This window comes from Argopecten irradians, chromosome 5 (assembly GCF_041381155.1).
Source record: "Argopecten irradians isolate NY chromosome 5, Ai_NY, whole genome shotgun sequence".
Lineage (NCBI taxonomy): Eukaryota > Metazoa > Mollusca > Bivalvia > Pectinida > Pectinidae > Argopecten > Argopecten irradians.
Genome location: NC_091138.1, coordinates 26304033 through 26319478, shown reverse-complemented (window position 1 = coordinate 26319478; position 15446 = coordinate 26304033). Strand labels below are relative to the sequence as shown.

Here is a 15446-nt window from a genome sequence, read left to right as displayed (position 1 = left end):
AAGCACGCGCTGGTCACAGGGTACACGAGGAACACCGATTAACAGACACCTGCTGTCGACCAATGATAGATCTAACATTCATTGTTTATAAAATCCATTAAGTCAAATTATCAAAACGCCTCAACTATAATCATTCACCACGTCCTCTACAAGAAAAGCCAATAGAATTAGTGTTATCTTCTAACTGATGGATTCGTGGGGTAGAAGGGGACGTGTGTTTTAATGTTAAAGATAAAATAGTCGTAATAGCTGTCTGAAATAATATCTGTCTATTTGTCATGTTCCAACGTCATTGGTCTAAATAAAAACACAAACATCAGGCTCTAAAGTTACTTACTTTTAATATGAACTTTATATATAAATCATTTATGACATTAAGTTATGAAAACGTTCACAAATGGAACTATCCATAAGCGATTAGCGGATAGTAGTGATAATTGATATACGATGATAAATGTTTGAAATAAATTGTATGCCATTTCGCACTTCGATACTGAAAGATGAAACATGGTAATATGTTGGTGTGTTCCTAAATGATGCCGATATACACTTTCCAAGCAAGAAAGTCCTTGTAGTTTGCATTCCAATTGTGATCATCAACAGCATACGACTTATTTCAGAATGGAAATTAAAATGTGTGGCTCTCCGTACCTCCACGCCCAAATCCTGTATAGAAAATAACTAATTATTAAAATTTGAATTCAACTTTGATGTTAATCACTTTTTGAAATATTAATGGTTAATTGGTTGTTTTATAACTGTTTGTCACAATATCATTACATAAATCATACTTCACAACCTGTAGAAAGTATTCAGAAATATGAAAGAGCGATCTTTACTTATGTTTCTTAGCAGGACATTATACATAATAAACCACACAGAAAAACTGGCTAATTTCGTGTTCACAATACGTACCTCCAGGTCCAAACATAGCAGAGTAGCACGGCTTATGGCAGTATGGTTTCCCCTCATGCTGAAAAAATAACGTATCGTTGTTTTTTATTGTCAAGCCATTTATTAGTAAGATTTTAAATCGAACATTTCAAAGATAATTCCAAAGCAGCTGCTCTGATACTGATAAGAAATCATCACTAGACTACATCGGTTCTAATAGTTCATGTTTAAATATATGAAATGTAACCAACCTCTGCATGGCTCCCCGATGTTAACGTCTTTTTACATTTTTCACATTTCAGGCAGGGCCTATGCCAGTCTTTTCCCAGTGATGTCACCTTTTCAGCTTAAACAGAGAGAAAAAAGAGTGATAAACTATAAAATATCTTAAAATGAGAGTTTATTTCATGTCCGAAATCAACAGTGTCTGAGAAGTTTTCATTTCAGCAAGTATTGGTGACTTAATATTAGAAGATGCTTAATATTTTTCATAAAATAAATGCCTTTTAGATAATTTTTATCACATAATTTTAAAGCTATATTGTGTTGCAAAATAACCAACGGAGACGGACATTACGTTATGACTTTCCCGGATTCTGACGTCACAATCGATTTACTGCCCAACACGACTAATGAAAATCGTTTTAGGCCATATTGCACAAGAGATATATGCAAAAATTATACAATGGGAGTCGTCGTATATTAGGCGGATTATGTGATCAACTGTATATTAAATTCGTCAGCTAAAGCATCGTGTCTTGCAATCCAATGCTTTACGTATAGTATATGCCCGGGCCTCCATATTAATAGACACATATCAAACGGGCATACATGCAAGTGAGTACCCGGCAACACAGGTATTATAATTCGATTAGTGTGCAAACTAAATTTGTTATGAAGGAAAATATCGACAAATGCATATTCTGATATCTTGAGACATATAACATGTCTCAGTTATTATTTCAATGACGTTGTAAACGCTGTAAACATGTTCCCGCTGACAGTGATAATATGTGAGCTAGTTGGTTAGTTACTTCCCTTTCTCACTTCATCACCTACATTATTATTGTCTTTCTTTTACTACTTTTGTTTTTAATCCATGCCATTAGATGTCTCTAACAGCACTTTTACTGATAACCGACTTCACTATTGACAACATAGCTACGTACAGGACGGAAAGTTTTGCATTTCCGGCCACACTTTTTATATGCAAAATAATTCAGTGACAATTAAAGAGTTATGCTGTACTCGATTTCCGCTCAAAGTATACTATTTTCTTTGCCCCCCCCCCCCCCAAATCACATTTGTATCGTGTATTCCAGCATATTACACTCCTCTCATGCATCATGTTTTAATGAGACACCAGCTGAGTAGAGTTATTACTCAGCATCTATCCCAGCTAACACCCACACCTACTGATAACGCTTTCCTCAGATATGATTTATACACTGTGTATTTACATAGGCCAGGGTAACGTCCCTTATAGATGTCTCCACACCTTCCGCGGAGCTTCACCTTGAGTACAATATCAACATACCTGGGACAGATAGAATTCTAATCTACATCATACCGGTCGCGTTCCGGTTAAAGGAAATATATAATGAAAAAAATAAATCCCATTCCTATCTACCTAAACGCATTATAGCGCGTAGTTTCGTTAATATCGCAATTGACATTCATACAATGGCACCTCTGTGTCCGGGAATTAATATCCCGCTGATTGTTCAGGATTTAGTCATCTAACAAAAACATCCGACCAGAGACTCCTTAAAAGTGTATTAAGATGTAGTACTTACGTCAATATGCTATCTAAACGTTTCATTCGCACTTAAGATTCTAATATGATAAAACTAAATGATAGCCTTTCGTACTCGAGGTTATAAGATGTAAAATGACTTTTACCTCTATATGTTAACACCAATAAAACATCAAAGATACGTCAATGAAGATTAGATATAATCTGACATCCTAATTGGTGTTAAAATGTGTATAAAATGTACAAACCTTACAAATGTTATGTAGTTACAACTGAAAATGTACTATACACGAGAAAATCAAAAGTACAAAACTATAAAATCTTAATAAAACTGCATTATGTGGTGAAAAATAACAGACAAGTACTTCATAAGAAATAAAACATCATGCTTTATAATAGACCTTCCAATAACATTAAGAATATTGAATCGTAAACAAACAAATTTACTAAAAATTCTTTCTTATAATTATATATATATAACAAGGAAATTTTTTCACTTGTTATACAAAATGTTGATTTCGTAAAAGAAACAAGGATCCGTAATGATTTCTTTTGACGGTCTTTTATTACACTAGCACTTTGGCCGTGAACGGTAGGCATATCCTGGATATTCCAAAATAGTGCCGTATTGTCCGTTCGGTGGTCGTGGCCTTCACTGATCTTACAGATTATAAACATAAGCTTAAATGAAATACAACAGATAAACACCTGACATTTACTGCTCTAAATTTACTGGTCAGGCGGGTAGGCTAATTATACTTAATTGGCGTGTCCATTGCCCTGAGGCTAAGTGTCATACCACCTGGTTGCCCCGTGTACGTAATAATTACTCATTTAACTTTATGTGACACTCAAGGATTTATAAGTTACACTGAAGCAGATATAATTACCGCTGTTAATCCAACAACAATAAAATCACGAAAATTTGTAGAGCAATATCAAATATAGTGTCTGAAATAAATATATATACATCCATCTGTCCGTTAAAATTATATGTAGGTACGCGTTCACTGTCCTTTGTTTTACAATATTGTATTATAATAGAAAGCACTAAAATCCTTATGATATATACATGATTTTATAACAGTAATCGAAACACAACACGTATATACTGCAGTCTCCCAAAACATGCATCTACCATACAATCCATTGCATACATTGGATGCCGTCCATAAATGACCCTACTGTTAAAAGGACTTCAAATGCAATAACCAAATCAAAAACCATAATGTCCCGTCGCATCTTGACATCTTAACTGTCAAATAAATAACGCATTACCTATCGCGATCGGTATACGCTGCTTACTCGCCAAGGTATAAACCGTATGACACGGTATTTATAGAGGTTAGACAGCGGCTTGAGATATGAATTCGATCAATGTGCGGCCAACTGTTGTCGCAGTGTTATGATCTTATATGTAAATTTGTAATGTACTACGTTGGTGATAGTAGAGAGGAGTTAATCCAATCCGTCGACTTTGGTGCGGTATATGCAGTAATGCATCGAAAGATTACACTGAGCCTAGAATACCATCGTGGGAAGAGGGATATGGAAGATCACCAACAAGAGCATAGATGACCCTCCGAATAGGGGAAACAAAAAATATCATGGATGAACAGCATTCGTGGTACAAGTAAGGCAACAAAGAAGAACATTTGGAATATCCTTTAACAAATATAATGTAAACAGCTTATATTCATCAATCATCAATCAGAAGTATCGACATTCAAAAGGTTCAGATTAGTCATGTTACAGTCATTATCTAATGTAATTACATGCATACATAATTAACTTTAGCTGTTTTTGCATAAATAAAGATTGATTGATTCATCTTTTGAACTACTCACACTTCATAATCATGTAAATATACATTATATACATTCAGTATTTGTTCCGTTGGTTTTTATTGAAGCCGAAACTAAAATTTTCAAATTCATTGAGTTGCAAGACAATTTTCTGTTCGTCCGTTCTGCAAACCTACAATACAGCGATATTTTTTAACTTTAATGTTCATCATAAATACAACTTCCAAATGGTATTAAGTACACACGTCAATTAAAACATTAATTTATGCTAATGTAAATCTTATATCTCACATAAATGTTTGTCTACCTTCAAGATCTCATTACTTATAAGACAATACACTTAAACGCGCGTCATAACAAGTGAATTTTACCTGTCATACGGTGATTTATGGCAGGTCTGCTTTCAGTATTGTGTTGTTGCATATTATTTGTCATTTAAATCCACACAAGGCTACTTCTAACAAGACGACTCTTCTACCTTGATAAATATGCTTCGCAGTGGTTAGTTTTATGAGTGATTATGGTGACGTCATGTTTCTAGGCACGGAATATATATGGATTTATTTTTTAGTGCTTGGTTCGCGAGATGATTGTTTGTTTGATTATTTAACGTCATTTTAACAGCTATGGTCATGTAAGGACGGCCTCCCATGTATGAGGTGTGTTGCGTTTATGTTGTGCGAGGTGCGTGTTTTGGCAGACTGCGGTATATTCATGTTGTGTTTTCTTGTATAGTGGAACTGTTGCCCTTGTTATAGTGCTACACCAAGCAACACACCCAACCCGGTCACATTATACTGACAACGGGCGAGCCAGTCGTCCCACTCCCCGTATGCTGAGCGCTAAGCAGGAGCAGAAACTACCATTTTTATAGACTTTGGTGTGTCTCGGCCAGGGGACAGAACCCAGAGCCTTCGTTACAGAGGCGAGCGCTTAACTCAAGGCCAAAAGACGCATCGTAGAGTAATGTCAGCTCAATATTGATCAAATTGTTGCTATGGAGTTTTAAAACACAAAAACGATTTATTTATTTACTTTTCTTATCGCTTCATTTCAGGAAAAGTAAGTTCCATGCATATTCATGTAATGGGGCAAGGATTGATTCATTTTAGGGCCGTTTAAAAAACGTCATTACACGGTACATAGGCGGATAGATAAAGTTCATCAGGCATATAATGTGACTACTTTAATCATGTGCATTACACACAAAAAGACCAATATTTTGGGAAAAATGTATTTTTGTCTTTTTTTGATAACATTCTTTGCTTAAATGTTCATGTAAATAAAGATAAAATATGCAAATATACGGAGCATGGACATTTTACATACAGGACTCAGCTTTACAATGGATACGAGTTATATGTATGTCCAGTCACCTACATTTGAATATATGTTTGAAATATCCACTGGTGCTTCAGACCTCCGTCCGGAACTTGTGATGTCAAATTGTAAATCTAGTTCATATACACCAACAGGAACTACCCTATCATCCTATCATGTATTTTGTATAATATGTCGGCTTAAGACATGTGTGAATGCCCGCCTTACATATATAGAAATATTTATATAAAGTATCAGACGATATAATCTAATAGCCAGGTGCACATGGTGACTAGATGAACGCCCGTCCATATTCGATACGTAACGCTCATATCGATTACTGCTGCAAGCAATTTTCAATACATTTTATTATATATATATAAGATAACGTTAGTAGTCGACATGAATGTCTTTTAAGAGCGTCGGAGAAATGTTACTTACCGAAATATACCTCCTTTGAACAGTTTGGACATTTAGGCATGATTACTGATGATGGGTGGTCAATATACCCGAATGGCTGTGTATATACGAGTGGCCGCTATCAAATCCTACCTGTTGGTACACAACTATGTGACAATATCACATTTTGCACACGATACCTTGCACACGGCCCTTCGAAAATTTTAACATCCGTTGATATCTAGGCGTCTCCCTCTCACTACAATATCGCATATATTGTTTGCAAGTTTGAAGAGTAATTAGGTGTTTAAAAGGAGTCGTCTTCGTAGACGTTAGATGGAATAAATACAAATATCTGGAAATAACCAGAGGATGTTCAAATTATACTAACCAGTGCTATGTTATCTGTACACGGATGTAATTGGGCCACTTTGATTTGTTGTCATCATTAGATAAAGGGTTTACTATTCTTGGTAATGTATATTCTTGGTAAGGGCCGATATAGATACGCTGTGTCATTAAGTACTGACACACTTACAAAATATATAGTTTGACTCATCCAATAATGATTACACTTTTAAAACAAAATCAAGATGCTCGACTATATTAAAGTAAGTTTACTGATAAACACACACATACATGTAGTATGACGGTATTATTTGATTACATTAAAATGCCTCCAAGGGCGGACACATACCGCAAAGGTTACAAATAACACCGTGACATTCCATAACTGCAAGGTTTTGAAGCGTGACACTTACATTTTCTAAAAAAAAATTCATGTCCACAAATTTATATATATACCGGTAATTGATTCAAATAGACCTGCGTACAATAGATATTTCATGTTATTGGTTTTCCTATTGAAAAGTTTCTTGAAATTATGACGGCCGATTTCACCAGTTCATAGATCACCACATCTTACATGTAGTTATATACATTTAGTGCTGGTGTTACGCACAATCTTTTTCAATTTTACGGTACAAAACCATGGCCAATCCATCTGTTGACGAGACAGTTGTTGTTATTGGCAATACACCTCGGTTCTAAATTTATACTTAATACCTCTGATTGGAGGTAATGTGTTTAATCCGTTCTAACTATCTGTTCAATAATGGTTGTCTAGATACTTTACGATGTTTCCTTTCAATGTATAAGTATTCATTTTCAGGGAAAGTTAAGATGTCTCGACATATTACACAAGCCCTCCACCTCTGGATTGCGAGTTCGAATCCCACGTGGGGCAGTTGCTAAAGGTACTGACCGCTGATCGGTGATATTTCTCCAGGTATTCTGTCTTTCATCCACCAACAAACCTGGCATGTCCTGACATGACCCTGGCTGTTAATAGAACGTTAAACTATTTAAACCAGAAAGCTTCCGTATTTAATACTGGGTCTTTGTCATCTTTATACATGCCACCAGAGACACGAAGCAAGCATAACCGCATTATGAACGTTATTAACATTACATCGACAACGGATAAACCAATCGTTCCACTCCCTTCATGCTGACAGCTTAAACGGAGCAGAAACTGTCACTTTTATAGTCTATGGTGTGTCCCCTACGATTAACATATGCCCAAAAAAGTGTTTTAGAATGATATTACGAGAGACATTAGGGGGGGGGGGGGGATCCCAAATTTAGTCGCCTTTTTGAACTTTGCAAGGGGACAGCTGTCCGACCTTCACGGAATAATGTCCTTATCAAAGAATTTAAAGATGCTCCACCGCCGACAGAGCATAAATGATATTCATCATTTGAACAATAATTGGTGTTTAATCGTGTATATATATGCCTAATTAACACAAAGAATAACATAAGATAATTTATTTCGCCTTTGGTGCATGCGCAATAATTACTTCATTCCATATAGGATATAGTGCCACGGAATTTTTTCGGGATGCAATTAATTATTTTTCATATTTTTAACTTGAAGTTAAATTAGAAGCTTAAACTTTTCAATGGTGATAATGATGTAAAGTTAGTAACTTTTATAACGGAAGAAAAATACTAAAACGTCTGCTCCTGTTTTTGATAGTGAAAAAATACCATTTGTAAGGGGTTGAGCATCTTTAAGTTAAAACAAGTTGTAATAAACTCAAAAAATCTAAACTAAAAGTGTAAATCATCAAAGGGAGTCTCTAAATAAACATTTTTCACGAGGATAGAATGCATATATATAAAGTATGAAGCGAATGGATTAAACAGGCATACATCAAGTTATTGAACTATTCAATCAGCCAAAGTCGTAACATAAACGACACACGGAAATCAGTTTCATCAAAACAATAATACGATTTCCTTTTACCATGTGCATATTATGAATGGAATATTTTAAAGATACCTCCACCTGCATGTGTGTTGTGCATATATCATTATACGAACCTCACAAGGGCGAGCTCTTAACCGAAGGCCAACAGTGAGGTGGTGTCAAGGGAGACGAACGGAAGAAGAAAGAAAAGTTAAGATACTAAATTTAATCGAATTTTACGATCATATAATTGGGACAGCAAGTACAACTATCACACCCTACATGCAGGGTAGTGTGACAGATTTCTCATGTTACTTAAACGTTTAAAGCAATGTTTATTTACATACTCGTACGTATAAACAAATCCAACTTTGATAATTACAAATTCACAGAAAAACAACTTAAATACTAAAAACTTGAAAGTAATACACTTTACCACATCCTCAGGTAAAAACAATTCATGACCCTGATTATGCTTAAATTATTCATTGGGAGCTTTATTGCGTATCCTGAAAAAACGCGCCTCATAGCTCAGATTGATTTCCTAGATATTATGACAAAATACGTAGATGCTGGGGCCCAACAATCTATTAGGGCGTCCAAGTACCATCCGCTATACTCCAGGGGTTCTAATCACACTGATTCATGCACCGTCCGTCGTCGTCCGCCGTCCGCCGTGCGTAAACTTTTCATTCAAACAACTTCTCCTCAATAACCGTAAGGCCCTAAGTACTCATATTTGGCCTGTAGCATACTGGGATAAAGGGCTATCAAAGTTGTGAAAATAAATGACCTTGACCTACTTCCAAGGTCATAGGGGTCAAATAGGCTAAAATCTTTGAACGACTTCTTCTAACTAACCAAAAGGTCCAGGGTACTCATATTTGGCCTGTAGCATGCTGGGATGAAGGGCTACCAAAGTTGTGAAAATTAATGACCTTGACGTTCTTTCAAGGTCACAAGGGTCAAATAGGCTAAATTCTTTGAACGACTTCTTCTAACTAACCGAAAGGTCCAGGGTAATTATATTTGGTCTGTAGCATGCTGGGATAAAGGGCTACCAAAGTTGCTAACCAAAAGGTCCAGGGTACTCATATTTAGCCTGTAGCATGCTGGGATGAAGGGCTACCAAAGTTAAGAAAATCAATGACCTTGACGTTCTTTCAAGGTCACAGGGATCAATTAGGCTAAATTCTTTGAACGATTTTTGTTAACTAACCCAAAAGTCCAGGATACTCATATTTTGCTGGTGGCATGCTGGGATAAAGGGCTACCAAAGTTGCGAAAATGAATGACCTTGACCTATTTCCAAGGTCATAGGAGTCAAATAGACTAAAATCTTTGAACGACTTCTTCTAACTAACCAAAAGGTCCAGGGTACTCATATTTAGCCTGTAGCATGCTGGGATGAAGGGCTACCAAAGTTGTGAAAATTAATGACCTTGACATTCTTTCAAGGTCACAGGGATCAAATAGGCTAAATTTTTGTTAACTAACCCAAAAGTCCAGGATACTCATATTTTGCTGGTGGCATGCTGGGATGAAGGGTTACCATAGTTATAAAAATGAATGACCTTGACCTTCTTTCAAGGTCATAGGGGTCAATTAAGCTAAAATCTTTTAACTACACCTTTTAATTAGCCGAAAGGTCCAGGGTATTCATATTTAGTCAGTAGCATGCTGAGATAAAGGGCTATCAAATTTGTGGAAATGAATGACCTTGACCTACTTTCAAGGTCACGAGAGTCAAATATTCCAAAATCTTGAATTTTGAACTTCTTCTTAAGTTCTACCTGTGTGATTAAGCTGAAACCTGCATGAAATGATCCTGACATGGTCCCGACCAAGTGCTGTTATATTTTATGTCGATCCAAAATCCAAGATGGCTGCCACAGATGATCCAAGATGGCTGCCACAGATGCCATCTTGGAAACACATTTTGAACTTCTTCTACCAGTGCAATTTAACTGAAACTTGAAACATGAAATGCGGCTGATATTATCTGGTCAAAGTGTTGCTATATCACTGGTTGATCCCAGATTGAAGATGGCTACCATGACACCATATCTAATTATTTTCCTGTACAGCTATTGCCAAGATAATCAGATGACCGTTAAGGCCCTTGGGCCTCTTGTTCTCCTTATGTAACCTTTCTGAAAATTTATGACTTCAGTTTGCGTCGAGAAATTGGGGCCTGGACTATCTCATAGTAAAACTGGAGGCAACAGAACAGGTAATTTAGTCCCTTGATGTACACCAAAAGAGCCATATAACGGTACACCGTGGTTGACTGTGTTGCTTTGAAGTAGGGCGTCGCTCTCTATGCAGTTTTCAAAGATGTTTTTGCAGGCCTGTGATTGGTTCATAATTGTTTCCCTGAGCTGCTTCAGTTTTACTATGAAATAGTCCAGGGATGTAGTGTCTAAGTGAATCCAAGTCAATGCATGTATAATGCAATGGACCAATAATCATTTACATGCAACATAGTTTTAAGTAAATTATGCACTAAGTGGTAACATTTGCTTGACGATCTCGTCAAATGTAAACTTGAATTATAATTCATGTACGAACAAAGGTGTTCCTTCCAAACATGTTAATTCATCTCGAAATGAAAACTATGGCTGTCGTTTCGTCCACGATTTGTTTAAAAGCACTCGTCATTGAGGAAGAAGCTATCGTAAGTCACAAACAATAGCTTATTGATATATGCTTCATAACCGTTCGTATAAGTACAGTGTATGTATATATATCCATTGCAATGTTTAATCGATTCCATTTTTCATATTAGAATTTGCTTCTGCGTATCGTCTCTGTATACGTATTGGTTGACCCTACAGTGGTTTGAACGTGAATTTTCATCACCCTATTTTTACACAAAAGATGCAGCACCTCTCGCTGAAAATTCTTGTTCAGGAAAGTATATATGATGGGATTCACACAGCAATTGCTGTAGCCGATCAGTTTCAGGACCGCCATTTTTATTCTGAATGTAGCATCTTTGTTTTCTACGAATTCGGCGTAAAGTGAGAACGTAAAAAATGGCAGCCATAAAATTGCAAATGCTAGAAAAACAACAATCATAACTTTGATTATCTTCTCTTTTGGTAAAACAACTCTTTGATGGTGCAGTGGATTTTCTAGAATGTCTCCGATTGGTTGATGTATCCAAAGCCGATGTGATATTTTACCGTACGTATACGCCATTATGACTACCGGTAGTATGTACAGGAATCCATAGGTGAAGGCCGTATACACCTTACTTCCGTAGTCATTGGGGTAAAATTCCGCACATATATATCCGAATCCGTCCAGGAGAAGAATCGGGCCAATTTTACGAACTTTTACTCTCATGTCAAGGCGCTGGAACACCAAGTGTGGAATTATTGCACAAAGGGAGATAAGCCAAACAGCTGCCAGACAAATGTTGGCTGATTTCTTTGTGTGGATTTTCACTGCAGCTCGGAGGTTACATATCACCACGTACCTGAAAAAAAAAGAGAAAATAACCTATAGTGTACGTGGGAACGGTTAACAAAATGACAGATTTCTCTGTCACTCAATGCAAATCAAAATTCAATGCGGGTTAAATTAATTCTCTGTAACTACTGTGTAAGATATATGCATGATATTTTAATGTATATTTTAATTCACATGCTTATCACAAAACAATGGATATTTATTTAATAAACATTAATAAAACAGAATGATAAACTTCTTGTACTGATTATTATTATCAATGTATCAAGTATTTAAAAGTTTTTCGATTATATACCATATACTGTTCTGCTTACTTATTAAGTTAAGATTTAGCATTTATCATTTTAAATAACTGGATCGTAAATTAAGAGGTATATATGACGTTCATGCATAATGCATTTTCATCATTATTCGGTTTCTTTTTAACATTTTGATTTATTTCATATTTATTCCGATAGGAAGAACATCATTACATCCAATTTGTAAAACGAAGGTCCTGGGTTCTGCTCACTGGCTCACTTCATAAATGTAAAAAGTGACAGTTTCTCGTTTTTTTATCTGTTATCAGTGTAACGTGACCGAGTTGTGTGCTAAGCAAGAGATCCGGCGCATTTATAATATGACAACATGAACATACCTCAGTCTTCCAAAAAAGTCGCGCTTGTTTCTCTAACGCAACAAATCGCATATATACAGGTTATACTTTCTAAACAACCTTAGTTATAGGTTGATATTTAAAGAACATTGCTATAAAAACAAAATAGATTTTATCCATATTGACGAGGTTAGATTTTAAAGAAAATTAAAAAAAAAAAAAACATTATCCTGGGGAGCTATTAAAACAATGTTTTAACTACAATAACTACTGAACATTTGCTAAATTGTTACAACATACCTGTCTATGGCGATGACCAGGAGAGTAAGAATGCTGGACACTATCGTGATGCCTTGTATATACGTGGTAAACTTACACAGGAATTCCCCAACCTTTCCGCCAGTCAGCCACTCATTCACCACGATAAAGTGGAGATGGAACGGCATGTTGAGTGTCGCTATCAGCAGGTCGCTGACCGCTAAAGACAGTATGTATACGTCCGTCACTGATCGGGTCTTTTTAAGGCATCCGATTATGATAATAACCGGAATATTCCCGAATAAGGCAAGCAATATAATGAGCAAGTATAGAACAAGGAATGTGACAACAACTTGGTTTGGTAACGGTTCCGGGAGAAGACTGTCTTCAGGTATAACAAATGATGAAAAGTTCAAAAATGGAAAAGAGTTATTTTCCATTTGCGAATTGTTGGCGAAGAATAGTAAAAGTGACGCGTTATGTAATGTCACTGACATTTTCCCCTAAAACTAATAATTGCAAAGAGAACTAAATTCCTTTCCTCCAAAGTGATCACTGTTATCCGGGTTTGGCTAGACAGAATGAAATCAACCGATTTGCCCTCACAATAATAACTCAAATCTAATTAGAATCATCTGACTATCCATATACCTGTATCAGATTAATAAGCCAACTGCGGCTGACATTTCTGAGAACATGTGCGTCGTATTATGGACAGCTAATTACGTTTCGCTTCCTACATTTGTATGAAAAAGAAAATAATCGTAAATTCCATTTGAATTCTAAGCCGATGATTCCGTCGCTACGATACCGTTGTTCTGGTTGAAAGTGAACAGAACGTTGTCGTGGAATAGACTGTCTTTTATTATTGAGGAGAATTAATCAGATACAGTGGAAGTGAGGAGACCATCTGTCCGCTGTAATTGAGTGGTATTTAACTTGTTTATGGAGATTAATAACCCTCAATTCATTGACATAAATACACAACCGATGGCCGCCTATTTGTAGGCGATATGCCAAACTACCCACTTACGCAGGTTTAGGTTGTACAATATTTCAGACATTCTAATATCGCATATTGGATTATATGTCGTAAACACGGGCCTGTCATAAGTAATAAATGTTGTATCAAGTCATCATTATTTCATTCGTTTGACACATGTTTCCGTTCAAAAACTGTTAGTAGTGTATTAATTACGTTTATGTTATTTCAATACCATTCCACTTGGTATTCCGGAACATTTGGTACTCTAACTTGTTTAATTCGTTAATTATGGTTTATTTGGTCAATTGGTGTAGTGCGACAAACTCGTGAACCGATGGTCTGAAATCTACTTTTATGTGCACATTGTAAAATTGTATATAAAAATATTTTGAATTTTTAAGTCACCTGACCCATTCTACTCGTCTTTTGTCGTCCGTGCGACGGTTAACAATTTACATTTTCGACTTGTTCTCCATAACTGCAGGGCGTTAGATTGGACCTGCTGCTACTATTGCATGATCGTAAAAGGCGACTAAATTTAGAGCCTTATCATTTCTCATCTTCCTAACTGACTTTATCTTTCCTAATGCCTCCCTTGGCACCGCCTCACTTTTGGCCTTGAGTTGAGCGTTCGCCTTTGTGAGGAAGGTTCTGGATTTTGTCCCCTGGCCGAGACACCAAAGTCCAGAAAAGTGGTAGTTTCCTCTCCTGCTTAGCGGTCAGTATAATGTGACCGGGTGGGGTGTGTTGCTTGATGTCTTCGGCGCCATGCTTCAGTGGTATAGCACTATAAAAATGGCAACAGTTCCACTATACAAGAAGACACAGCACGAATATACCGCAGTCTCCCCAAACACGCACCTCGCACACCTTACACGCAACACACAGCCTACATGTGAGGCCGTCCTTACATGACCATAGCTGTTAATAGGACGTTAATTAATAAAACAAATGCAGAAACAATTTCAATGAAATTTTGCACAAACCTTCTAAGGCATAAGGCCAATCATAATTTTATAGGGTCCCCACCCCACTGGGGCCATAAAGGGTAAAATTAACTAAAATTTTAGAAATATTTTTCTTGTGGTAAAAATAAATGCTCTTCATAGATAGAAAAGTCTTAAGGTCCTTTACAAAATTGTGAAATATATTACCGTGGGGTCTCACGTTTCCACCTTGGGTTTACTGTAGTTTATATTTAAAAAACACATTTTTGAGCATTATTTGGTCATTTGTAATAGGAAATGAGTCAAGTGTTGTCAAAAGTATCAGTATGAAATGGTCATTGGATCCTATTAACAAATTGGACCCCCATATTCCTTAGGGGTGGGGTCAAAAGGTGTCATGTAGTCTAAAACTTCAACAATCTTCTGGAATTCTGGAAATGGTAGAATCAAAAACTTTTCATAGATTGAAAGGTCTTAAGGTCTTTTATAAGAAAAAAATGAATTAGATTACCCTGGGGTCTCACGTTTTCCCCTGGGGAAGAGGCCAAGTTTATTATAGTTTATATAGGGAAAACACATTTCTGAGCATTTTTTGTTCAATTTTCATATTAAATGAGCCAATCTTCGTTAGAATTATAATCAAGAGATAGCATGTTAGCATCATATCCTTATTGGTCCTGACCAACCCCCTGGGGATAGAGAGGTGGGGCAAAAAAGGGGTCAAATAGGCTAAAACTTCAAAATTCTTCCTCTTAA

General features: G+C 36.3%; 2 protein-coding genes across 2 annotated transcripts; both read right to left on the bottom strand.

The window, feature by feature from the left end:
* Nucleotides 1-322: 322 nt before the first annotated feature.
* On the bottom strand, nt 323-6377 carry LOC138323361 (cysteine-rich protein 1). Its single transcript, XM_069267941.1, has 4 exons — nt 6217-6377; nt 1146-1240; nt 916-973; nt 323-666 (listed from the first exon to the last, which is right to left on the bottom strand). The coding sequence occupies exons 1-4, from the start codon at nt 6254-6256 to the stop codon at nt 629-631; spliced, it is 231 nt and encodes a 76-aa protein (XP_069124042.1). The 5' UTR covers nt 6257-6377; the 3' UTR covers nt 323-628.
* A 4780-nt stretch (nt 6378-11157) lies between these two features.
* LOC138324345 (QRFP-like peptide receptor) lies at nt 11158-13198 on the bottom strand. Its single transcript, XM_069269420.1, has 2 exons — nt 12801-13198; nt 11158-11912 (listed from the first exon to the last, which is right to left on the bottom strand). The coding sequence occupies exons 1-2, from the start codon at nt 13196-13198 to the stop codon at nt 11213-11215; spliced, it is 1098 nt and encodes a 365-aa protein (XP_069125521.1). The 3' UTR covers nt 11158-11212.
* Between the last annotated feature and the right edge of the window lie 2248 nt (nt 13199-15446).